At 46.5% G+C, this 27,773-nt stretch overlaps 1 protein-coding gene across 2 annotated transcripts in view; it reads right to left on the bottom strand.

Moving 5' to 3' along the window:
• The window catches only part of LOC147708137 (geranylgeranyl pyrophosphate synthase-like), a 287,079-nt gene that overhangs the window by 50,644 nt on the left and 208,662 nt on the right, over window positions 1-27,773 (bottom strand). The window contains exon 2 of one of the 2 annotated variants that reach the window (XM_086925314.1): window positions 26,456-26,522. In XM_086925314.1, coding sequence (XP_086781440.1) covers window positions 26,456-26,522 — 67 coding nt within the window. Of the gene's footprint in view, window positions 1-26,455; window positions 26,529-27,773 lie in introns of those variants that run through there. The other variant, XM_086925313.1, reaches the window with a different exon arrangement.

Genomic DNA, 27,773 nt, shown 5'->3' with positions numbered 1-27,773 from the left:
TTAGGATTGTTAAGAAAAAATAACAACATTGCCCAGTAGAGATATGTACTCCATCTGGGATAAGGTATGCGTTATGATAAGAACACCATAAATATGTTCTAAACATGCCTAAGTGAGGTGTCAACAGCATTGGACAATGAGTCCAAGGGAAAGGTAAACATCGTTAGTTTTGTTATAAGTGTAGAAATGTAGAGGAATAGTGATTAATATGTCTGTTGGAGGAACGAAATGTATATAAAATACTAGATAAACTGGACCTCCACAATGTTTGATGTTGTGATGTTAAATGAAGAACTAGTGTGGATAAAAAGACAGCATAAAATCAATAGATCAAAAATAATGGGTCGAATTCCAACTGTGAGATGATGAAATGATATTGATATTAGTGAGATGTATTTTGAATCTGCACCAAAAAAGAATGGTAACTCTGTGTTTTTTTAAATTATTCAGAATCAGTCCTGAAGAAGGTGTACTACCAGAATACTGAAACGCTGAGTCGACTTACTTGATTCTTTGTGTTTTTAATTATATTTTTAATCAAATGTATAACATGTGTTTTTAAATATTGTGATAATGAATAATGACAAATTGTTTTTTGTATCAAAATAAATTCAAACAGAGTTTTACCAAAGACATAGGGGTCGATTAGGATGGCGGACGGAAGAGCCACCGCGGCCCGTGAGTAGGTGGAAAAAGCCTTTTCCGTGTCCGCCTGCCGCGGATACTCCGTCCGCCATATCAGGATAGGAAAACTTGTCAAATTTCCGTCCGCGACGGAAAAGCACGCTCCGCCGGCCAACTACACACGACCACGCGGCGGACGTAACAGATCCGGACGCACCGCCGTACGTACTGACGACTAAGACCGTCCCCCCAATCAAGATGGCGGAAAACACACATAAAACCGCAGCGGAAAAACAACCTGTCTGAACACGTCGGAATCCCCACAGCGAACACAGGTGACATAGCCGAGATACCCACCGCAAGCTGACCACCACCATGGACCCTGCGCTACACGCTTTCCCGATGCTCTTCGCGATCCACCACGTCCTAGTCATGGCCTACTATGGACGACGCAGGTAAGGCACAAACCATTGGCTGTCTGGAGGTGAATACCAGCAAGGGACGTGACGTAGGGAGGGGGAGTGTCATGTCACCGTAACCACTGATGAGAAGCAAATACGAATACACATTTGTAGTACGCAAGCAGGAATGACAACGAAAAACCACGAGATTTGATAGACCACCTTTATTTCACAAAATAGGGGTTTAATCACAGTGTATGCGTGAGCATGGGCAAAGTGGGCACCAGAGCAGGCACATCATAGCAGGTAACGAGAGGGCAGTATGCAGTATCAGAGCATCAACAGGGCACAGTGCAGTACACAGCAGGTACATCATGGCAGGTAACGAGAGGGCAGTATGCAGCATCAGAGCATCAACACGGCATTGTGCAGTACAGAGCAGGTACATCATGGCAGGTAACGAGAGGGCAGTATGCAGTATCAGAGCATCAACAGGGCATTGTGCAGTACACAGCAGGTACATCATAGCAGGTAACGAGAGGGCAGTATGCAGTATCAGAGCATCAACACGGCATTGTGCAGTACAGAGCAGGTACATCATAGCAGGTAACGAGAGGGCAGTATGCAGTATCAGAGCATCAACAGGGCACAGTGCAGTACACAGCAGGTACATCATAGCAGGTAACGAGAGGGCAGTATGCAGTATCAGAGCATCAACAGTCCATTGCAAAGAACAGGTCCATCAGAGGCAGCACATGAGAGGGGCACAGAGAATCAACAGACCATTGCACAGAACAGGTCCATCAGAGGCAGCACATGAGAGGGGCCAAGTGCATGAACAGTCCATTGCACAGAACAGGTCCATCAGAGGCAGCACATGAGAGGGGCACAGAGAATCAACAGTCCATTGCACAGAACAGGTCCATCAGAGTAGGCGTGGGCGGAAAATCCGTTCCGCTCGCGGATTTTGCGGATTTTCGGGAAATCCGCAATCCGCGAGATTTGCGGATTTCCCGCAAAATCCGCAAATCCGCGAGCAGCGGATTTTGCTCGCACTGCTCGCACTGTTCGCGTGAGTTCGCGCCCCGCGAATAAGTGCCAAATTGCAGAAATACGATCTTAGCAAAACTGAAAGTAACTACTTACCAGGTTCAAAAGTTCAGGCTCATCATTAGTAGCCATTTCCTGGAGTGCTTCCTGAGGGGCCCCTCCAGAGTTCAGTTGCCAGTTGAAACTATTATGTGACCCTGCTCTGAACCTCAGAATAGTTACACATATGCCACAAAGGTCCTGAATTACAGCTAAGGGAGACAAGCAGGAGCCAGGCTGGAAGTTAAAATCCATTAATCAGCCCCTAATTCATTATTGTCAGTTGGGGCAGGGCAGGTGTTGTAACTAATTTTGCAACAATGAAAGCGCTTAGCAAGTGCAAAAGATCACTAATCAGGGCGCACTAAGGAAGCAGGTGCCAGCTAAAAAAATATTCTGTGACACATGAATCAGCCCCAAATTAATTCAGGTCACTTGAGGCAGGGAAGGTGTGCTTTGCTTTGCCGAAAATAATGTACACTGGACAACCAGAGGGTGTGGTGATGAAACAGAGGGTGGCATGGGTGGGCCAGAGGGTGGCATGAGTAGTCAGAGAGTGGCAGTGGTGACAGAGAGTGGCAGTGATGAAGAAGAGTGTCCCAAACAGGCTGGACACGTAGAAACAACAAGTTCGCGAAACTTGCGACCCGACAGGTAAGTTCGCAATTTGCGAAAGTGTACAAAACCCTCGCGAACTGGCAGAAACACGGGCGAACACAAAAAAAAAAAAATCCGCAAATTCGCGGGAATTCGCGGATTTTGCGGATTGCGAATCCGCAAATCCGCAAAATTCGCGAACGCGAGATCCGCAAAATTCGCTCATGCTTACATCAGAGGCAGCACATGAGAGGGGCACAGAGAATCAACAGACCATTGCACAGAACAGGTCCATCAGAGGCAGCACATGAGAGGGGCCAAGTGCATGAACAGTCCATTGCACAGAACAGGTCCATCAGAGGCAGCACATGAGAGGGGCACAGAGAATCAACAGTCCATTGCACAGAACAGGTCCATCAGAGGCAGCACATGAGAGGGGCACAGAGAATCAACAGTCCATTGCACAGAACAGGTCCATCAGAGGCAGCACATGAGAGGGGCCAAGTGCATGAACAGTCCATTGCACAGAACAGGTCCATCAGAGGCAGCACATGAGAGGGGCAGTATGCAGTATCAGAGCATCAACAGGGCACAGTGCAGTACACAGCAGGTACATCATAGCAGGTAACGAGAGGGCAGTATGCAGTATCAGAGCATCAACAGGGCATTGTGCAGTACAGAGCAGGTACATCATGGCAGGTAACGAGAGGGCAGTATGCAGTATCAGAGCATCAACAGGGCATTGTGCAGTACAGAGCAGGTACATCATGGCAGGTAACGAGAGGGCAGTATGCAGTATCAGAGCATCAACAGGGCATTGTGCAGTACAGAGCAGGTACATCATGGCAGGTAACGAGAGGGCAGTATGCAGTATCAGAGCATCAACAGGGCATAGTGCAGTACACAGCAGGTACATCAGAGGCTGCACAACTACGTGTCCCTACCAACCCGTCACAGGAACCACAAGAGTGCCACGCAGTTCCCACTGGACACACCATGTGAAGTAACATTTCAGTGAAGTGTACAGCACCTCACATCACAGACTCAGGGGGAGTGCGTGAACTACCTGCCTCGGACACACTGGCAGCACCAGCAACAGGAGTGTGAGACACAGTCACAGCCCGAGTCACACACACATGGGCCACGGACCCAGACACACTGGCAGCACCAGCAACAGGAGTGTGAGACACAGTCACGGCCCGAGTCACACACACATGGGCCACGGACCCAGACACACTGGCAGCACCAGCAACAGGAGTGTGAGACACAGCCACAGATGTAGTCACTGACACGTGAGCCACTGACCCAGACACACTGGCAGCACCAGAAACAGGAGTGTGCAACACAGCCACAGATCTCCTAACTGACACGTGAGCCATAGACCCAGATACACTGCCAGGACGTGCAACAGGAGAGGGCACAACTGACACTGTGCCACCATCTGATACATGAGAGTCAACTGCACCAGCGCCACTGGGACAACTGAAATGATGAGCCACAGGGCTGTATGGGCCAGGGGGCAGGGTGGGCCTGGGAGCTGGTGATAGGTCATCTAGAGCCAAATCGGGGTTGGCAGGTGTCAATGGTGTGTGTCTGCGTTTCTTATGGAGGTGTGAGTGCACCCTGGACAGGACTGGACTGCCAAGTGGCGGGGACTCCAAAGAATCACCACCCAGCATAGGTGGAGCAACTGCTGCCGGGGATCTGGTTTCTGGGGACGTGCTGGAGCCTGCTTGTCGTTTGCTCTGTGCCTGCCGCCTGGACTCGGAATGATGTGTAATGGGGGATGCTACAACAGGGGACACCCACCTCTGCTTCTGACTGGCCTGGATGGGAGTGGAGGTATGGGGGGACTCCGCCGCGGAGACATTAGTTTGGCGTCCAGTAGTAAACATCAGCCTCAGTGCAGCCAGGGGTGAAGTATGCCTGTCCTTGATTGCGCCATTGTCCATGCTAGATGCCTTGTCCGTAGGAGGTGCCTTATCCTTAGGTGGAGTGTTGTCTCTGGATGTAGCCTGTGCCCTGCTCGCCGCCCTGTTCCTGCCAGCAGACTTGTCGTCTGTGGTGCACCTGTCTCCAGTAGACACCTGCTCTCTGTGTGTGTCCATGCCCTTGGGAGTGTCCCTTACCTCTGCTGTGGGCCTGCTCTTGGGAGTCTCCCTGCTCTTAGTAGGTGCCTTAGTCTTCTCACTGTCCTTGGGAGTGTCCCTTACCTCTGCTGTGGGCCTGCTCTTGGGAGTCTCCCTGCTCTTAGTAGGTGCCTTAGTCTTCTCACTGTCCTTGGGAGTGTTCCTATCGACCGCTGTGGGCCTGCTCTTGGGAGTCTCCCTGCTCTTAGTAGGTGCCTTAGTCTTCTCACTGTCCTTGGGAGTGTTCCTATCGACCGCTGTGGGCCTGCTCTTGGGAGTCTCCCTGCTCTTAGTAGGTGCCTTAGTCTTCTCACTGTCCTTGGGAGTGTTCCTATCGACCGCTGTGGGCCTGCTCTTGGGAGTCTCCCTGCTCTTAGTAGGTGCCTTAGTCTTCTCACTGTCCTTGGGAGTGTTCCTATCGACCGCTGTGGGCCTGCTCTTGGGAGTCTCCCTGCTCTTAGTAGGTGCCTTAGCCTTCTCACTGTCCTTGGGAGTGTCCCTTACCTCTGCTGTGGGCCTGATCTTGGGAGTCTCCCTGCTCTTAGTAGGTGCCTTAGTCTTCTGACTGGCCTTGTCCAAGGAACAGTCCATGGACATGTGAGTATCCCATGCCTTGGGAGTACCTTTTGTGTTGAATGCCTGTGTAGCTCCTGAAGGCATGTCCTCCAACAACACTTGTGGATCCTGTGTGTGTACTCCAGTGCATCTGACGTCGTCTACGTGAACAGATGTAGGTGATCTAGGGGATGTGGTCTGTGCCCTGCGTGCCCTGACGTGCTGTCTGACGCTGCTTCTAGTGCAATAACCTTTATTTGAGTCTTGCTCACAATAATCACTACCCCCTGAGACATCCAGCGGTGTAGATGGGGAAACAGAAGTAGCACCCTGTTCATTCGACTGAACTATTGCAGACGACACACTGCTTGCCAATGACTGCACTGTCCTGTGTAGACCTGAAAGATCGCCATGCATCCCTTCCATGAATGCCACCACCTGCCCCAACTTCCTATCATGGTCCTGGAAAGCATTCGTCATATTGGTCTGCCCCACACACAGCTGTCGCAGCAGATCAACTGCCTCAGCACACAGTGCATTTTGGCTCACCGTGGCAGGGGCAGCGGTGCCTGCACCGAACGCCACTCTGCTCCCCCTACTCCTCCGGCCACGAACAGTACATGGTGCAGTTGGTGGAAGTGTGGGCCCTGTGTGCTGTCTTCCGACAGAAGGTGATGAGTGCCCACTCCCAGTCTGTGACAACAGTGCAGGCTCACCAAGAGTGTCCGACGAGGAGGACGATGGTGTCTCCACATGCGAGTCCTCAGGGACGGTCCTGTCCCCCTCTCCGGCGCTGGCCTCCTCCGTGTCAGTCTGCGTGTGTGCGAAGTCTGAGCCGGACTCATTTCCTCGGCTACTCTCCACCGTCTGTGGCAGAGTGTCCTCTGTCAAAGCTGAAATGCACAGAAAAGATGTGTGAGTCATGGGCAGACTGACGTACAGAAGGAACAGGATAGCCAAATTACATAGCAGACAAAGGTTTAGGAGCCCACATCCTGCACATGGCCCACCCCTACCAGTCATCCTCACATTTCCTGGCATGGGGCCATGGACCACTAGGGGATGTGCATTAACACTCAAGTACTAAGCAAGTGGCGTGTCAACATGGCGGACCTGGCTGTCAAATGAGTACCACTCAATGGGACCAAAATGGCAGCACAGGCATACGTACGCAACACGGAACTCAATAGTGTGTCTGGGCACCAATACATGCATAGCACTCACAAGTTTCCTACACAGACAGTATGCTCACCGCTAGTTTGCTGTTGATCGGCACTCAGACGTTCGGCCAGTTCAGGATGCGTCACTGCAATTATACGGTGCATGAGAGGGGTCATGGAGCGTCGGGCCAGACGGGGCGTCCTTGGAATCAGGCCCAGTGTTACTTCAGCTACATTCTTGCTCAGCCTGGAAATGTCGTCCCAGCGTTTGTGGCAGTGTGTATGTCGTCTGTTGCACACCCCCAATGCCCGTACTTCCCGTGCTATGCTCCTCCACAGGTCCTTGCGAAGGTGCAGCTTGACCTACCATGATGAAAGACAAAAGGGTTAAAGTCAGTGGACAGGTGGCCTGTGACACACATAGGGGCAAGACGTAACTGTCAGCAGCCATGCACAATCGGGAACATATGTGTAGGCCACACTACACAGCTAAGATAGAAATTGGCAAGATCATTTTGCCCCCTCATGCACACCAACATGTCCCACACTGCACTTACCACCCGTCCTGGTGCGCCGTAGAGGCGTCCATAGTTGCGGAGTACACCGTCCACGAGGACATCAAGCTCCGCGGCGGTGAAGGGTCGAGACCGGATCTCATTGCCTCTCGACATGGCAAGATCACGGTGTATGGCACTAGAGCAGCAGTCGGTGGTCAGCTCAGCAGCAGCAGCAGGTCGAGGTGATGGTCACAGGCAGCAGTCGGTGGTCAGCTCAGCAGCAGCAGCAGGTCGAGGTGATGGTCACAGGCAGCAGTCGGTGGTCAGCTCAGCAGCAGCAGCAGGTCGAGGTGATGGTCACAGGCAGCAGTCGGTGGTCAGCTCAGCAGCAGCAGCAGGTCGAGGTGATGGTCACAGGCAGCACTGGTCCCCAGGGTAGGAAGCGTCGTTTTGGCCAACACACATATATAGGGCCCTCAGCACGTGTCAGTGGCATACGTCGCCAGCAATTGGTCAGCCCTGGAAGCGTGATCGTGAAATGGGCCAATGACTGGCCCATAGTTGCGGTGCACACCTTCCGCTACTTGCGATTGGCCATATGCGGCCAGCGTCCCTCTCCCCATTGGCTGCATGTGCATGGACCGTCACGGGCAGACATCGGCGACCGCACGTGCAAGCCTCAGGCACGGATGCTTCAGTTGCAACAATGTACTATCACTGGCGCCTCCATGGCGGTGCACGTACTCAGCGGGGGAGGTGCAGGCCCATACACCCTGTAGATGTAGTCAATGGACATGCCATTTCATGACCCCCCTTACAGTCACCTTGCATCATCCACCGTACACCGGCCGGAGCGGCCGGGCCTAGGACGACCGCCGTGCCCGGCCATGAACACAACCGCCATGGCCGGGCACGGCGGTTGTTCATGGCCGGCCACGGCGGTTGAACATGGCCGGGCACGGCGGTTGATCATGGCCGGCCACGGCGGTTGTTCATGGCCGGGCACGGCGGTTGAACATGGCCGGCCACGGCGGTTGTTCATGGCCGGGCACGGCGGTTGTTCATGGCCGGCCACGGCGGTTGTTCATGGCCGGGCACGGCGGTTGTTCATGGCCGGGCACGGCGGTCGTCCTAGGCCCGGCCGCTCCGGCCGGTGTACGGTGGATGATGCAAGGTGACTGTAAGGGGGGTCATGAAATGGCATGTCCATTGACTACATGTACAGGGTGTATAGGCCTGCACCTCCCCCGCTGAGTACGTGCACCGCCATGGAGGCGCCAGTGATAGTACATTGTTGCAACTGAAGCATCCGTGCCTGAGGCTTGCACGTGCGGTCGCCGATGTCTGCCCGTGACGGTCCATGCACATGCAGCCAATGGGGAGAGGGACGCTGGCCGCATATGGCCTTTGGGAAGTAGCGGAAGTTGAGCACCGCCATGGCGGCGCCAATTATGTGATCTTGTCAGACGCTGCACCGTGATGTCTTGTGTGCAGTTGTGTCATGAGGGATGTGAGCGTGATTGGGAAAGGTCATATGTCATACAATACAGCATGTGTGTCCATACAATGGCAATCGGTCGGCACATAATGGGCAACAGATGTGCATTTGTACTTGTTGACGTCGGGTGTGACCCTACAGACGTTGTTACATCTTCACAACTACACAGTACATCACGGCTGTGTGGCCAATTAATGCATCTGTTGTCAGTTTCTTGTTGTGTCGAGGTGACTACAGTGGTGGTAGTACACATGCATTCCGTGTATGTGTTTTGTACGTTGTGTCACCATGCATGTCATTTCCGTATGCACATCATTATTGGTGGTGGCATTTGTGCTTGATGACATGGCGTGTGTACACTTATCGTTTGTGTGCATGCAGTAGCATGAGTGTCTGTGATGTGTCTACGAAACATTAGGGTGATGACTGAAGTTTTGTCAGTAAGGTACACATGTGATGGAGTTCTACACGTATGCGTCGTTTGTAAGTTGACCAAAGTTACATCTCTGTCCCACACAGGAGGGCTCCAAATGTGCATCGGCCATACACTGTGCTGGAGGATATGGTAGACGAGGAGGTGATTCGGAAATTCCGGCTGGATCGACGTCGGTTGCTGGACCTTGTGGCACTATTGTCTCCTCATCTGCAGCCACGTAGACCATATCCTGGGTCGATTACACCCACTGCAAAGGTCATGGCGGTACTACATTTCTTCGCTACCGGCACTTTTCAGTTCACTGTTGCAGTTGCCGGGGGGATGTCGCAGGCCATGTTCAGCACGGTTCTTCGGGATGTGTTAACAGCTATGATGCTCTACAAGGATGAGTACATACATTTTCCACGGCCGGAAGAGTTGCCAGCTGTCAAAGCTGCTTTCTATGCACTGGGCCACATGCCTCACGTTGTGGGCTCAATTGATGGCACACACATCGCTCTGATTCCACCACGGGCACGCGAACAAGTGTTCAGGAATCGCAAACACTTTCATTCGCTGAACGTGCAGGTGGTGTGCCTGGCGAACAACATCATCTCCCATGTGTGTGCCAGATTTCCTGGATCCGCACATGACGCCCACATCATGCGGAGCAGCAATGTCCCACGACTCATGGCAAATCTGCGACCCGGTCAAGCGTGGCTTGTTGGTGAGTGTGCAGTGGGTACTCTTGTGATCTCTGTGTTGCATGGGGTACCCACCATATATTTTTCAGATGTTTGTCTCTGTCATCCCCCTACATAGGCGACTCGGCTTACCCAAACCGGCCCTGGCTCCTCAGTCCCCTACGTAATCCGAGGACGGCGGGTGACATGCGGTACAATGAGGCACATGGAAGGACACGGAGAGTCATCGAACGTACCTTTGGACTGCTAAAGTCCAGGTTTCGGTGCCTCGATAAGACCGGAGGGGCCCTGCCTTACACACCAGGAAAAGTATGCAAGATCGTGATAGCCTGCTGCATGCTCCACAACCTGGCAGTACGCAATGGCATTGAACTGCTGTTGGACCCTGAAGACGAAGGAGTGCCTCGGCCTCCCATCCCACCCATGTCGACTGATGAGGATAGTGGTGAGGAGGAAGGTGTGGACCAGAGGCGCCAGCTCATAGATCGCTACTTCCCTTGAATGTGAGTATCTACCTCTAGTGGCGGTTGACAATGCCTCATGTATGTTTGCTGGTGTTGTGTGGATATGGGGTTAATCAGCTGGGTGTTGTTTGTGATGGTTGCACATGTGTGTCTTCATGTCTTTGGACATGGAAGTGTCCATGATGTGTGTGCTCTCATCCCATGCTTGTGTGATGGTTGTGGTTTGTGTAATGTAGCTGTGCATTGTGTTGTGATGTGTGTGAATCTCTTTACTGACGTGTGTTTGCTGTCTCTGGTTTTCTCTAGGTCACTCCCGCAGCGCCATGATCATGTACGACTATGATCCCTGTACCTGTTTACGTCTGTATCTGATGGCAATCATGTGAATAAACATGGAGGCAAAACATCATTGTGTGAGTTAATGCTATTTATTTACAGGTTGTGCTTCTGTGCTGGTGAATATTTACAAGTCAGTGGGGTGGAGGGAGTTGGAGTTGAAGGTATTGGCTGATGAAATGTCCGTGCTGACGCCACATTGGGGGGTGTCAGGGTAGTCCAGCAGACCAGTGGGAATGATTGTCTGTGGGACAGGCTACTTAGTTGGGTGCATGTCTGGCACAGGCAGTGACATTGTCATGGTCGTCCCCTCTTGGAGCGTGTGCCTGGCGCTCCAACACTGCTCTCAGCCTCTTTCTTACTCGGACGGCCCCTCCGTCTCTGACCTGGAACAGAGTCAGCTGGGAGGGCAGGTTGTTGATGGGCCACATCCGTCGCCAGGGGCTCAGGTGGTGGTGGCGGCGGTGGAGGCGGAGGCGGAGGTGGCGGCGGAGGCGGAGGTGGCGGGGGAGGCGGAGGTGGCGGGGGAGGCGGAGGTGACGGTGGCGCTACCACACTTGGTGGAGGGGGGGGGGGTTGTTCCGGTCAACCCATTCACTCCACATCGTTGCCTGCTGCCCCATGATCAGCAACATCTGGCCAAGGATGCCAGCGATTTGGCGCTGGGTGTTGGTGTTGTCCACTGAGTCCTGGTGTGCACGATCAGCGTTTGCCTGGGACCGGTCGTATGACGCCTGGCACCTGGCAAGAGCTTGTAGGGACTGTGCCACTGGCTGGGGTAGCTGTTCCTCCTCTGCACGGCGGTGTGTGGCTCGCCTGATTGGATGTTGTCCCGTTGCCTGTGTTTGTGGCCCACTCACCCTGCTTGTGTGTGGGGCCGTTGGACCAGCGTTGCGCGGTGGGTTATGCTGGGTGGCAGCGGCAGGAGTCGTGGTGCTGGTGGTAGTGGTGGTACTGGTGGTACTGGTGGTACTGGTGGTACTGGTGGTGGTGGGGACTGTGCAGATCACAGAGACAGGTGCCGCTGGAGTCACACATGCGACGTTGGTCGGTCCCGGGAGTCCCTGTGAGCCAGATGGCCCTGGCTGCGTGCTTGGTCCCGCTCCATCCTCCGCCCCGGAGCTGACTGTGTCCTCGTCACCAGAGAGTCCTGTAGATGTGAGAGGCGAGGCTGGCGGCCGGGTACTGGTTTCCGCAGTCAGTTGACGATCACCTGAGGGACAAGATCGAGCTGGTCAGTAATTTGGACATTACATGGTTATATGGATTTGTAGCCATTTCTGTTTCCTGTCGCACACACCCCACCCTCCACCACCACCACCACCACCCTCCCCGTGAACATGGGGGCCAGTTGGGAGTTGTAGTTTGGGCCTCTCACACACCCCACCCTCCACCACCACCACCACCACCCTCCCCGTGAACATGGGGGCCAGTTGGGAGTTGTAGTTTGGGCCTCTCACACACCCCACCCTCCACCACCACCACCACCACCCTCCCCGTGAACATGGGGGCCAGTTGGGAGTTGTAGTTTGGGCCTCTCACACACCCCACCCTCCACCACCACCACCACCACCCTCCCCGTGAACATGGGGGCCAGTTGGGAGTTGTAGTTTGGGCCTCTCACACACCCCACCCTCCACCACCACCACCACCACCCTCCCCGTGAACATGGGGGCCTGTTGGGAGCCATGGACATGTTAGTGAGTTGGTGTCGAACGTGCATGGTTTGGGGCGTAGGGGATGTTTCTTCTCAGTTGTGTGAGCCTGACCATGTCGTGCTGATCGTGGTGCTTGGTTTGTACTCACCAGTCTCTTCTCCTTCGTCAAGTCCGTCTAGGCTCTCTCGGTGTAGTATCCCCAGCACCTTCTCCTCCCAATCGGTGTAGGGTAATGGCTCCGGGGGTGTGCCACCGCCAGTATGATTGGCTCTAGCGACGTTTTTCGCTCGGATGCCCTTGATCCTGGTCTTCAGGTCATGCCACCGCCTCTGAATGTCATGCTTCGTCCTCGGCACAGTCCCCGACGCATTCACCCGAGTGACGATCCTGTCCCACATGTGGTTCTTTTGCGCCACGCTCGTCTGCTGGACTTGGGCCCCGAAGATGTGGGGCTCAACACGGATTATTTCATCTACCATTACCCTCAACTCTGTCTCTGAGAATTTCGGGTTTTTTTTGGGTGCCATGGTGTGTGGTGCTCAGTGTGTGAGTTGTGTGAGTTGGGAGGTGCAGGTGTGTGGTGTGTGATGTGTCGGATTTGTGTGGTGGGTGTTTGTGTGGTGGGTGTGGTAGGGTGGTGGGTGGGTGTCTTCTATGTGATTTTATGTGAGTTAGCAGTTTCTCGATTTGCCCTCTTGCTGGCAGCAATGCTGTGGTGCAAAGGATTGTGGTTGTGTGTGGGTGTCATTTTGTAGTCGTGTCTCAATGGTTGTTGCGAGTCAGGTGGTAGGTGGGCGTGTTGACGTGTGTGCATTATTGGATGATTGGGACGTGTCATGGTGGCTTGTGATTGGTGTTGGGGGGGGGGGGCTTGTCAATGTTCGTATGTTTGCTTAGGACTTGCGGTGCAGTTTCTGACATTTGTTCGGCGCTAGGGATGTTGTGCGTGTTGGCCTTCCGCGGTGATGCTGTGGTTCTCGTGGCATTGTTTCCGCCGCGGACGTGGATGGCTGTGCGTTCCGTGGTACGGGCGGATTTATCCTAATTGCGGCCACGGAGTATTCTCAGGTATGGCGGTACATGTTTTATTTTCCGCGGTCATTTCCGTCCGCGGCAGTGGTTGTTCATTGAACTCCGTCCGCCGCGGACGGACTTGGTTGTGTTCCGTCCACCGCGGACGGTGTTGGTTGTGAACCGTCCGCCGCGGTCGGAGTTTCGTCACATGAATATCCTAATCCCAAACGCGGTATCTCCGCGGCGCAGCCGGGAGTAAAATTTCCCCCACCATGGCGGACAGTACCCATTTCCGTCCGCCATCCTAATCGGCCCCATAGTGTGGAGATCATCTCTCTCTTTTTCAATTTTTAATTTTGGTTTCCATCAAACATAGTAATATTCCGAAATAATTTGTGTTGGTTGTCCAGTTTGAACATATTGTGATAAGTTTAACACAACGCATTGTACCTTTGCCTTTCCCGCCCATTTGTTGGCGTGCTGTTTTTTAGAAAATAGGTTTACTTGAGGGAATACTCATTGAAATTGGACATACTTTCAATTTGTCCAATTGTGTGGGGACACCTTTATCTTTCTTTGAAAATTGCCTTCCCCCCAGCCCCCTATAAGCCTGTGTGGGGTCCTCCTTCTATTTTATAACAGTACTTTTGAGGACACATACATCCTGAACCAAACTAACAACCCTTATCACCAATGTATACTGTTTTGGAAACGATACATTGATGATATTTTTGTCATCTGGAAAGGGGATCAAAAGAATTTATCTGAATTCCACGCTTGGCTCAACCAAAAGGACGACTGCCTGAAGTTCACATACTGTGCAGACAAAAAAGCATTGATTTCCTAGACGTAACCGTCTATGCTGAAGCTAACACTCTCCAGACACGGACCTTCTTCAAGACGACTGCAAAAAACAGCCTCTTGTCTTTTAACAGCTTCCACCCACGACCCTTACGAGAGAACCTACCATACAGTCAGTTCCTCAGGTTACGGCGGAACTGCAGCAATACTTCAGAATACAAATCACAAGCTAATGACCTCTGTAAAAAACTAGAGGCCCAAGATTACCCGAAAAAGATCATTGCCAATTGTAAGAAACGTGCTAGGAATCAAAATAGAGGTGCACTCCTTGAAAACACACCCCACGAAGAAATCCTAACATGTGTCACCACGTACAGTTCTATGACAAACAACATAAAAAAGATTGTCAATAAGAATTGGCGTATACTGACATCAGGCAATCACTTGGCCCAAACCAAGATTTGCAAACAAGAGGAGCAGGAACCTGAAAGATATTTTAGTTCACACGAGACCAGCCCCAAGAACACCCAGAGAACATGTAACTCTGTGGGGCAACGCAAAAGTGACAGGTCATTACCCGTGCGGCTCCTGTTCTGTCTGTAGTCTCTCAAGACCAATGAAAGAACTACAACTCCTACCTAACTTCAAATGGACTTTAAACAGCCACACAATTTGTAATACTACCCATGTAGTTTACATGATTACATGCCCGTGCAAATTGAATTACATTGGGATGACATGCAGGAGAGCAAAGCAAAGAATATGTGAGCACAGGAGTAATGTAAAATGTAAAAAGAGCACCACCAAGATGGCCGCTCACTATCTAGAGAAAGGCCACACTGTACTTGATCTACAAAGGGTGATTCTCGAAACCTTACTGAATAAAGACCACAATGCTGAAAAAATCCTCTTTGAAAAAGAGCAAAGATGGGTACACAGACTTAGGACTGACAGCGAAGGACTTAATGATAATATACCCTGGCTCTCCTTGGCAAGGAAATGACCATCCTGAAGCGAGTCCCTTGCTAGCCCTTCCTGTGTCATCACATGAAATTGATTACCTTCGGATTATACACCATCTATAAAACAAGAGATTTAACTGAATCTGATTCACTCGTTCACAGGATCGTCTTAGGTCCCGTGTTATGATATTTCTCACTAATAACAAGCACTGCCACAGAGGTTAAATAACTCCAATGATACCTCTGACAGCTTACTACGACCAACAGAAATGTACTCATACTCTCTACACAAGAGAAACAACTTCCATGACACCGATGAAAGTTTAATACAACCAACAGAATGCTACCAACCAATGCATTTGCAACCGACCCAATAAAGTTCTACATACTATACACAACTCAGCGACAACTTTTAAATCAATATAAATGCCGTCGCTAAATAATGTAGTATTAATACAACTACAGAGTCACTATAGGTTCATATTCATTTCGCATTTATCACGTTACTAGATCGATCATTTTAATTGAGGAAAATGCGCAACCTTTTTGGTCCTGGAAACAACGTGATTAGACCAATAGGAAATTATCAACAACGTAATCACCGCCCATTGAAAAGCGACCCGGAAGCAACACGCACTGCTTCCGGTTCGGTGACAGCAGAACAGCGCACACACAGGCAAGCTGAGGAAAGGGCGCAACAGGTAGCGAGACTACAGACCTGAACGCGCCTTCCAAAAAACCGCAAGTATACAGCAGCGCCCCTCCTAAACAACTCTGTATCTTTGTCCCTTACCCTCTCCCCTCTCTAGCCCATTCCAAGAGCTCTATCAACCGAAGGGAGTGTGCATAACTAATGCGCAAGGTAAAACCCTATAAAACCAACCTTAATCGGACGTCTCGAGTGTGCCGCCACCAAGATCACTCATAGCACACGAACAGACACGCTGAATTTTTCTTAGTCACGATATGGCAAGAATGAACCTCACATGACGACGAGTGACTCACAAAAGATTAATAGGCACTGATAAGTCAAACCTGCCCTAATCACTGTGTCACTTGAATGATTCTCACAACACGGCGAGTGACTCACAAATTGATTAATAGGCACAATCACTGCCGATAGTAACGCTAGAAGCCTATATAAATTGTTATACAAACCCAACAATGATTCACGACTTCTTACCAATACATGCATGTCCCTTCACTTAGAAGCATGCTGTAGTCCATTGCATGAGTAAGGAAAGCATAAGAGAGAGTTGACATTGCCATGAATGTAATCCGGTCTTGTAAAGTATTGCCATTTTTTAGTTGTTTAATGTCTATTAACAGATAGAAATGTGAAGCAGACTTCTGCTTGGTGTGTGTCCCCCCATATCTCCCTCCCTGTATGTGTGTTGCAAACTTTGTGTTTACTCATTACAGGTACCATAAGACCTCCATAACATAGGGACAGGTTAATAACCTTTTCTTTCACTTTTTTTTTGAGCACTTTATTGATACTCCTTCATGTTATTTCACTAACGGTCCTGATGAATGCCCGTAACCCTAGAATCCAGGCAACTGAGGCAGAAACATGTCGACCAACTTTTAACCACCCCCACTACCTTTTCATTCTTTGTTACTCTGAGTGCAACTGCTACTCATTATCCAGTTCACAAGATGCACTACAATAGAGTTTACCAGACCCAAAACCAGATAAAATAAAATTTCGAACTTCTGGCTTTTGGGTTTTTTAACGAATTCTTTATCTCTGGCACACTACTGCACCAACCTTGGGTAAGAACCTCCTGGTGGAGGCTGCATAACCTAATAGACCTAATGATTATGCACACACGTGATTCATAAGCGGAGAACCAAGATATACCGCTTTACCACCACCATACCCATCACGTGCATGAGGGTCTTTTTACTGGGACGCCCTTCGTTAGTCCTGCATACCTAAGGTTGAGCAGGACAAGTGAGCCTTTCTCCTTTGATTAGAATAAAATGAAATGCACTCAAACCTTTTGATCCTACTGTTCCTTGTTGTATCACTCTTGATGCAAGCCAAGTTGGTCTTGGAGCTATTTTGACACAAAACAGTGGTGACAATGAAGACACAGTGGCATTTGCATCTAGAGTTCTAAGGGATGCTGAAGCACAATATTCATTTATTGAAAAGGAGCTTCTAGCTTGTCTTTGGGCAATTGAGAAGTTTCGCCAATACATTTGGGGAAAACGTTTTAGTCTTCTCACAGACCACAAACTTTTGGTATCTATTCTAAGTGCTGGAGTTAATAAGTGTTGTACACCTAGGATTTTAAGGATTGTGTCCAGGTTATTGCAATACCATTTTAATATTTCTCTCATTGCTGGTGGCAAGAATGGTCGAGCTGACTTTCTTTCTTGTTTCCCTCACAAAAAAGATGAGAGTGATGATGTTGTTTTAGTGAATTGTGTGAAGAGGATTATGACGATTGTTTTGTAGCGTCTTTAGATTTACCTGAACCTGCTGTGAGTTCTGAGGAGGAATGGAAGAATGCGTTAAATGAAGATGCCTTGCTTCAACAAGTTTTTGAATTTGTAAGGACATGTTGACCTTGTGAAAAGGTTCTGTCCCCCTTGTTACAAACTTATTGGAAAGTTGAGAGAGAAATTTCTATGGAAGATGGAATTTTGTTGAGAGGTGATAAGTTTATACCTCCTCATAGTTACGTCCCATCATTATTAAACATGCTCCTGAAGGACATTTAGGAGCAACACTTAAAAAACGACGTGTTCGAGAAAGTTTTTGGTAGCCAAACTAGAAATTGAAGAAATAGTCACTAACTGTTGTGTTTATGCACTTTACAGCGTCACTTGCCGGCCTGAGTGCACACAGACACCCACCAGATTGAATGCTAGCATTGGTGTGTATTTTATTCCTTAGTGACTAATTTTGTCACTCGAGTGATTGTGCGCAGTATGAATAGTACCAATTACTGCCTCTTATTCCTTGACCTCAAAAAGGAAAGGGGTATGCCCTAATCACCCTCCTCTACCTGGGCAAGTAACATCAAAGATGCAATATAGAAGAAAAGCTAGGAGGAATCAATCAACTATTTTATTTCTGACCAGAGCACAATAAATTACCCTGTCATATGAAATTTCTTATATCTACCTTTACACATTTATATAAAGTATATATGCCAAAAGATGGGGCTGGATACATAAAAAACAGTCAATACATATATATCAACAATAATATATACAACACATATGTCAGTCATAAGCTTTTATTCGATATATGCAGAGATATCTTATAAGCACATTTATAATACAATCAATACAATGTACAAAAAAATCATTGCCACAAGAAGTCAGTATGAAATATTAAAAGAGATAAAAGGATATAAAAGACTGTTTATAAATTAACTAAAAAGAGAATTAAACAGCTACTGACAATCTCTTACATCGAATGAGCCAAAACTGCTTTAAAAATTTAGCTATTCCGCACACAATGGGGGGGGAAGTGTCCGTGCTTAGGATACGCAAGGCTACTGAATGACTGCGTGTGCCCATATTTCGGCAGAGTGGTTTCAGCCAAAAGCTCCTAGGCCTTGCGTAATCCGGGCATTCAAATAAAACATGCGCAATGGACTCAACCTTACTCGGGCAACATGCACAGTTGGGAGAAGTACGGGCCGCTAATGACCATTTCGATACCAGAGCACCTAGCGGGAGGGAACCAACTCTAAATTTAAAATAAAGAGATCGGTCAAAGGGGAGAGTGATCAAGTCCAGGTAGGGTTCAATGGCCACAGTGTCTTTAATTTGTAGAAAGGCGGCAGTGGACCTGCAGTGGTTGGAGCTTGTGATTAGACGCTCAGCAGTCCATTTCCAGTAAAGCACATATGACAAAACATCAATCACACACTCTTTGAAATTACAAAGACAATAGAATTATATACAACAAAATTACAAACACCTTAAATTATTATATATACACATGTACACTCCTTATTTGAAGCATTGCACAAAGGGGAAGTCCTTGAGGCACACGTTAAGATGTGTGTATTTCTCACGTTCTTAATACACGCTATTGGGAGCATAAGGAGCACTTAACCTTCTAGACACTACATTACAGCTACGTATTGTGTTTGCTGGTGACTATCAGCCTGATTCATCAAAGTTAATTGCGCTCGCAAAGGGCCAGATTCTGAGAATCTGGCCCTTTGCGAGTGCGATTTTTGCATTTGGGATTCATCATCCCAAATGCAAAAATCGGTAATAGCGAATTCGCAAATTTGCGAGGAATTACATTTAAGGAATCTCTATTTGAGATTCCTTAAATGCAATTCATCATCCATTTTCAAATTGCGAAATTGCGATTTCGGGCCGCTATTTACCGCGAGGTCAAACCTCGTGGTAGATAGCGAAAACTCAGAAAAATGCTTTTAAAAGCATTTTTCTGAGTTGCATGTTGCACACACACATGTCCTTTGGACATGTGTGTGCGCAACACCTGTTTAAATTAGCATTTAAGGGGTGCTACAGGGTGTCCTCTGGACACCCCTGGCACCCTTTAAATCGCTATCTTATTTGCGATTAGCTAATTGCTAATCGCAAATAAGGAATACTCCCCATTCAATCCTATGGGCCTTTTGGCCCATAGGAATGAATGGGGAGTTATTCCTTATTTGCGATTAGCAATTTGCTAATCGCAAATAAGGAATAAGTAGGAATCGCATTTTTTGGGCTATTCCTACATGAATCCCGTTTTGCGAGCCTGTAATAGCGATTCCTTATGAATCGCTATTAGAGACTCGCAAAACGGGTCTTTCATGAATCAGGCTGTAAATGTTTGTCTTTTCAAATGTTCTCCTTTCTACTAATTGGACAAAAGGACGCCTAACTGTGAGTACATGGTTAGGTTGTAGTGATCAAGGGTAGGGTACACCTTAGCGAGTGTATACCGCCCGGGTCACGTTCACTGGTCCTGGCGAAGACCTGGTACTATCATCTTCAGGTTGAAACATGAAAACCTTTTTGTGTACTTTTTATGCACATTTTTTCACTACAAAGATACCGAAGGTCAATTTAACCGAGAACAGCATTTTACCAACATTTTTAATATTGTCCAGTTGCTCCAGAATAAAAAAGATTTAGTGAGTTATATCTGCCGAATTTTTAAATCACTTTTCACTCACTTGCACAAAACAAAATAACCTGCTCCACTGTAATCAGGTGTCGAAGCACACCTGGATAGCATTTGGCTATTCGGGTGGGACCCCAATGATGAAGCGTGTCACCAAATAGGTTGGTGAGTGAGGGGTCTTTTTAAGAAAGGAGACCTTCCCTTTTTGTGCACCTCTCCCAGTATTTCGGAGACATTGAGTTGTCTCCCGGGTGTACTCCTGCCACTGTTTGTTTATTTATAACATTGCACTACTTCTGTATGGTGGAGTAGATTGGGAATGCAGGGACTTGATGTATTCTGACGATCACTTTACTATTACTGTTTTCTGTTCTAAGAATGGATAGCTCTGTTACTTGTGATAGACATTCAATATGGACATGTTACCCCAACCAATGTGTCAACCTACTACTGTATACCTCTTACAAATGGGCTTAGGTAATACGCTTGGTGTCATCTGCCACATCAATCCTATTCCACATCTATATTTACAGAAGCATAGCTCGCACTAAACAACAGACTGGGACACTACTTGACTATGACCATTGCTATTGGACCTATTGATACACTTGGCACCCTATAGTTTTTGATCCATATATAACTATGGACTTTTGACCTTTGAACTTGGATCTTAGCACTCTGGCAGTGTTCTATTATCGCAGTTCCCTTCACTTATAAATTCCTTGCTATATCCACTGTGATAGGCACCCCTTGAATTAAAAACAAAAATCTGGCCTGTGCTCTTGCATGGAGCTGGTGGGGCCGCAGGGGTCCTGTGGCAGCCACCGCTGCCCCCTACTTAAAAAAAGGAGGTGTCCTGGGTGGACCTGTGACACCAAGATAAAAAAGTTAAATAACTCAAAAAGTGAATAATAAATGAGCGGCAACAGCCATTTATTTATTATTCACTGCTCCTTCATGGTGTGCCCCATAATGCACGTGGAGGGCTATTTACATATATTTGTTTTCTGTGATGTCTGTAAAAGGGGCAGAGACATCACCAAAAATAGTTTTTAGTATAGGGGGGCTGTAGGGATATCTGTCTCCCCCACAAGTAACACTATAAAAGAAATAGGTCTCCTGGGTCATTGAAACCATGACTTTAAGAGAACGAACCATATTTTTCCACAGCATTTCCCACACTTTAGCTTTTGCTCTATAGCTGGGATTGCAGCGCCACCCAGGGGCTGGTTGAATTCAATGTGTCAAACATTTATCACATAAAATACAAGTTCTTTATGTGATTATATTTATCACTGCATGGGGGTAAAATGTGTAAAGGTAGAACAGAGATGTCTTTTTTTTACTTTTTTTTAAAAGAAAATATAATATATTTCTGACTATTTATTTTTCACCCCAAAAAAGTAATAATGAAAACTATGTAAAAAGAAAAAGTTACAGACATGTAGTTTAATAAATCTGTATTACATATTTCCTAAGTCATTATTGAAATATGAAATTGAATAAAGTTATTGATACGTTTTGGAGAAAACTGATAGATCTGCTTCATACATAGGATGTTATATAGATGGTGGGGTTTGTGTGGTGGGTGTGGATGAAGGAGGAGAAGATTTGCCTGAGACAAGGTTTTCTATTGCAGGGCCTGACTGCAGGCCAGGCCCTTTGGCAAACCCCCACATTACCCATCCAAAGGCGCAGCATGGGGTGTGCTGCCTATGAGGGATTGGCTGCAGGGCCTGGTTGGAGGTTGGCTTTACTTATGGTAATAAAATATTACCTTACAAAACAAAACTGTAAATTCACTGAAAAAGACAAAGGTTACAGTAACATTATAGTTAGATGAAATGTTCTGTAACACTGTAACATTTTAAACTCTAAAAAACACAGAAATTCACCAGTTATAGTTTTCTTAAGTACTTAAGTAACTATAACCTATTCTCTAAGGTCACTATAACTCAAATCCTCACCATGCACTGATAATTACAGCACATATTACATCACTCATGACATATTCTCTGACATCACTTATTATATTCCTGCAACATTTGATATGAAATTAATGATGAGGAAATGTGCATGTGTGTGTGTGTATACATATATAGATATATGTGTAGATGGGCTTTCTGCAAGACCTCTTCTTCCATTGGGCTTACCCAATGCCATTCATGGTTTGCTTCCACCCACCACAGACAAGGGCACCAGGTCAGCGAATGTTAGTCGTTGGCTATCCTATGTGTAAGGCCTGACGTTTAGCTCTTTTACATGTGAACTCCACCTCGGTGGACGAAATATTGCTGGAGTGTAGTGTGAACCAAATAATTGCTAGTGGCTTAGATTACTTCAAGCATTCCACCCATCACTGTTCTCTTTTTCTTGAGTCATTGTGCTGGTGCTTGTCTGCTCACAAGCAACAAATTCATTGTGATGCGACCACAACTGCAGAGTACTTTTTACATTCTGGTGACACACACAAACAATGACCCTCACTGTAGCTCATCAATGAGGGGTGCCCATGGTCACTGCCCTTCTGGAGTCCAAGGATCATAGTATGAATTGTGACAAAACAATAGTGTGCCTCTAAGAGACACCAATGGGGATGTATGCTAGTTTCTGCAGGGGCAATGCACGTTTTTGACGTTAGCAAGTTGAAATATAAAAGGGGCATAACTACATTGGGCAAGCAACATGAAAAGCAGATGTCTGGCCTCAGAGGTTATGGGCAAAAGGTTGTCTCTTACCTGGAAACATGGAAAGAATTTGCAGGGATGGCCCTCGCAAACATCTTAAGCATTTTGAATTGTAGTCCACGCCTCAATACTGTCATCAATGTAAAAGCTCCTGTCACAGGATCCTCACTGCAGTCTTGAGTAGTTGAGCTTCTCGGTTCTCGCTGCGAGTTAAAGTCACTTCTCTACCCTTGACTTCCTTCTACTGCTGAATTCATGTAGGTTTTCTTCCTCATTTCAAGAACATGGTATCCGACTCTTAGAGAATGGTTACTGAAAAGAGGTCTCTATCATATACATTCTCTTGGCAAAAGGAGGCACAGGAAGTGTGGACTACCAACTATAGCAGATTCAATTACTCCACTGTGAAGCATATTAGAAATCAACGCACTAACCCCTTTGGAGGACCTTGGTGACTCAAGTCCCATGCACTAGAAAGCATGCCAGATATTTACCATCAATGAAGCCAGGAGCAAGGTGGAATAGGAGTATTGCTACAGAGTCTTCCAACTCTATATTTCCCTAAGGAAACCAGACATGCAACAGACAGGGTTCTCATGTGACATACCTCTCTGAGGCTTTACAGTAAATTGCAGATCTTTCGATGAAATCGGCAATATAAGTAATTTAAAGTTGTCACCTTTCAGGTTTCATGGCCATAAGACATCATGGGCGTTTGTGATTCCAATGGACAGTGGATGCAGTCCTGTAATCTATGTCAATATATTTCTCATTTGGTTCCCTTTTCTGTTCTGTGGGCAGGAAAAAGTGATTCAGAGACTATTTGAGGCTGAGAAAGGCTTCTGGAGATTTCCCACTCCAGGTGACAAAAGGTGCAGTCAGGTAGCAAGTATGGTACCACAGTTGCTCATGAGGTTTAAACCCTAGCCACTGAGATCCAGAAATGTTCACTTAGGAGAGGCTTTTTGGGATTTCCCAATCTGGGCTTGCATCTGTTCATCTGATGTACAGGTTATACATTATACCACTAAGGTTATACATTGTACCTCTAAGCTTTGTCTGATCATGCACTTGCCTTTCCTTGATCATGATCATACTTCTGTGCAGCACCAACAGACCTTTCCTCTGAAGGCTCAGGCGATCTTCCAACTAAGACTTATGATAACTATATTATATCTATGTATTCTAGGCAGACGGCACAAAGAGATAATCAGCTCACATGAGAAGGTACGCATCTTCAATGTTACAATATTTCTAAAGCATGACCATGTACAGGGGCTTATCTTAATTTATTTTATTTATTTAAAGGTTTTATATAGCACTAGCTAGACCCAAAGATATCAGCGCTCTTTACATATAATGCAAGATCATTTGAATGAAGTACATGCACATGCATTCCCACTCCAGGTGACAAAAGGTGCAGTCAGGTAGCAAGTATGGTACCACAGTTGCTCATGAGGTTTAAACCCTAGCCACTGAGATCCAGAAATGTTCACTTAGGAGAGGCTTTTTGGGATTTCCCAATCTGGGCTTGCATCTGTTCATCTGATGTACAGGTTATACATTATACCACTAAGGTTATACATTATACCTCTAAGCTTTGTCTGATCATGCACTTGCCTTTCCTTGATCATGATCGTACTTCTGTGCAGCACCTTTCCTCTGAAGGCTCAGGCGATCTTCCAACTAAGACTTATGATAACTATATTATATCTATGTATTCTAGGCAGACGGCACAAAGAGATAATCAGCTCACATGAGAAGGTACGCATCTTCAATGTTACAATATTTTTAAAGCATGACCATGTACAGGGGCTTATCTTAATTTATTTTATTTATTTAAAGGTTTTATATAGCACTAGCTAGACCCAAAGATATCAGCGCTCTTTACATATAATGCAAGATCATTTGAATGAAGTACATGCATATTTACATACAAAGAAATCATTAGGCCGTCATGGTAGTTACAATATGTGGACATTAGAACAGCATGAGCTAATGGAGTAAATGACATAGGGCCAGATGTAGGTAATCCTAATTTACCTATTCTTAAATACCGAATTTTGCTGATTCGGTATTTAAGAATAGGTAAATGGGATGTAGATACATTTTTGGTAAAAATTACCGAATCGGTAAATTCGGTATTTACCGAATCGGTATTTACCAATTCGGCAATTGCCATTCATCCTATGGGCCTGGAGGCCATAGGAATGAATGGTCATTACTGAATCAGTAAATACCGATTCGGTAAAATGGGGGAAACATTCAAGGGTGCCAGGGTGTCACTTTGACACCCTGTTGCACCCCTGAATCGTGCTTGTGTGCAGCTGTGCAACACATACATGCTCCAAGGGCATGTATGTCTGCCACATGGCACAGTTGAAAATGCACAGTTTTGCATTTTCAAAGGTATTCCTTATTTACCACCAACTTATAGTTGGTGGTAAATAATGAATCCTAAAATGGGAAAAGCACTCATTTGAGTGCTCCCTACATTACAAATTCGGTAATTTACTGATTCGGTATTTTAAGGAATCAGTAATTTACCAATTCCTTAAAATACCGAATCAGTAAATTACCGAATTTGCAATTTAGGCCCCTACATATGAAATGCCTAATTACGCCTGGTAACGGACAAAATTCGGTAATTTCGGCCGTTACCGACCGGAATTAGGCTTTCTATATCTATAGTATGCAGGTGAAACAATCAATCAGCCATCGCAAAGGGTCTAGTCTGATTGGGTGTTAGCTTTTGGGAACATAGCTCAGTTTTGCGTGTGTGTTAAAATATTTGTTGAGCAGTAGGTATTTATGGTACCGTTTGAAGCAGGAAAAGGAGGGGTTGCAGTGGAGATCTCTAGGGAGTGAGTTCCAGATCCTAAGTGCATGTCCAGAAAATGAGCGTGTCTAGGAGGATTGTGTTTTTAGTTTGGAAGGTGTGAATTGGAGCTTCTCACAGTTGTGGCTCTTCCTGCTTTCGAATGTTTGGTATTTAGATAGTTGTGGTTATGTGTGTGAAGAGCTTTGTGGGTGATGCATGCAGTCCCTTCAGGAGAGGTGCTCAGGGAGTTACAACCCCTTAATAAATGTATTCTTTAGTAAATAGTTGGATACAGGTGCTTTCAGACAGTCATGGTGCCGTGTCTATCGGATTTCACTTAAGATCTTTACATGCACACACAGACTAAAATGAACACACACTCACTCTCCTCTCTTTTGAAGTTCTTAAAAAAATTGTGTTTACTTTACAAAATATTTTGTTATATGTACCGCTAACAATCCACACTGTTCTTCTCCCTTTTCTACTGCCCCTTAAGTCCCCCTCGTGTCCTGTTTCACAGATAATGTATTTTACTACGATATGCCAGTGTAATTATTGGGAAGTTTGAAGCTCACACTCCCCCAATCTTACTAGTCAAGCTACGCCCCTGTCCATGTCTCAGAGTGAAATCATTGTCTCACAGATCCAGTCGTCCATGGTGGAAACCAGTGTTCTAGACATCTCCCAGATCAACACAGGGCTTTCTTAGATTCACCTGACTATATATATATATATATATATATTGTACTGGAGTCTAGTTTAATACAGATGCTACACTGCTTAAGCTCATAACATGAAATCTTTTTTACAAATGGGACATACTGTATTTATTATTGTTTAAATGAATAAGCACAAGTATACAAAATGCCCAGAAAGAAACACTTGGCATGATAAGCAGGGGAAAAAACTATTGCAAGAGAAAAATACCTGTGTTTTGTCTTCTGGAACATTCAGCCAATGGTTGAAGGCTCGCAAAAGCTTGGTCATTACTGTTCTCCCTGAGAAACATCAGATTTACATTATTTGAATATGAATTGATGAAGCTGTTCTACTAAATTTAGTGTTGGTAAAATGAAATTGTTCTAAACATGCAGACCCTATATTTCAGAGGTGGAACCTGGGTTGCACATAAAATGTATTTCGATTTTTACATACATTTTTTAAGCTGGTTTATTTTTATTAGAACAGGAAAAATTGGTAAAATAAATAGTTCACATGTCAGTTTACATATCAATAGCAAGACCAATGAATTAATCAAACATAGTCAACAGTTATAAAAAACATTCCATATTACAATTTCCAATGGCAACCTACAAGGGATCAGACTCCCACCGCCTCTAGCTAGAATATCCTAACTAAATTTTTAATTAATAAGTTACATTAAATAGGATTAATAAATAAAGTGCAAAGTGCCAAGTGCAAGTCATTCTGCTTCGTGTCTGACGAATATAGGAATACGATAACTTCTACAAAGTGCTGCATGCATATATAACTTATTTTTAACTAGTTCATCATCATCAGGTTTCAACTATGAACCCATAAGGAAAAAAAGCTCGCCAAATACCCCTAAATCTTACCACAGCGCCTATACATTTGGCATAGGCCTTTTCAAGTCTACAAGTCCTAGTTGTTGTATTAAACCAATGTTCAATGCTAGGTTGTAGACTGGTTCTCCAGTTTTGCAGAACAAGCGATCTGGCAATTGCAATAGCAATTAAAATAAAATATTGCTGATATTTTGTAAAACATTTCAATTCTCCTGAAGAACCAAATAGCACCAGCATGGCTGATGAACTAATTTGCATGGATAAAATCAAAGAAATTTCCGCAAAAACCATCTTCCAGAAATATTGTAAATCATTACATTCGAAAAATATATGTACCCAGCCCCCTTCACCCTCTCTGTTACAGCGAAAGCATTTATTCGGGCAGGTTAGAAACATTTTAGACAATTTCAGGGTGTAAAATATAGTAACCATCTAGATAAAAATTCATTCTTTTAAAATTGGCGCCTCTGAGAGCTTTATTCGCTAGATCCCTAAGCTGTTTCCACTCTCTGGTATTGAACTTGCAGCCTGTCTCTGAATGAATTTTTTGGAGCTCTTTTGTCAGTATCTCTTCCGAATTGGCTTTTTGATGAAGTAACTGATACCAACAGCCAACCCCTACCATTTTATTTACTATCTGCTTGACAATTGGCCTTACTGTCTCATCTAGCCTTGCGTAGTTAATTTTAAGGAAGTTG

Source organism: Lissotriton vulgaris, chromosome 6 (assembly GCF_964263255.1).
Source record: "Lissotriton vulgaris chromosome 6, aLisVul1.2, whole genome shotgun sequence".
Taxonomy (NCBI): domain Eukaryota; kingdom Metazoa; phylum Chordata; class Amphibia; order Caudata; family Salamandridae; genus Lissotriton; species Lissotriton vulgaris.
Note: the sequence above shows the minus strand (reverse complement) of the source record. Positions and strands in the feature narration are given on the sequence as shown.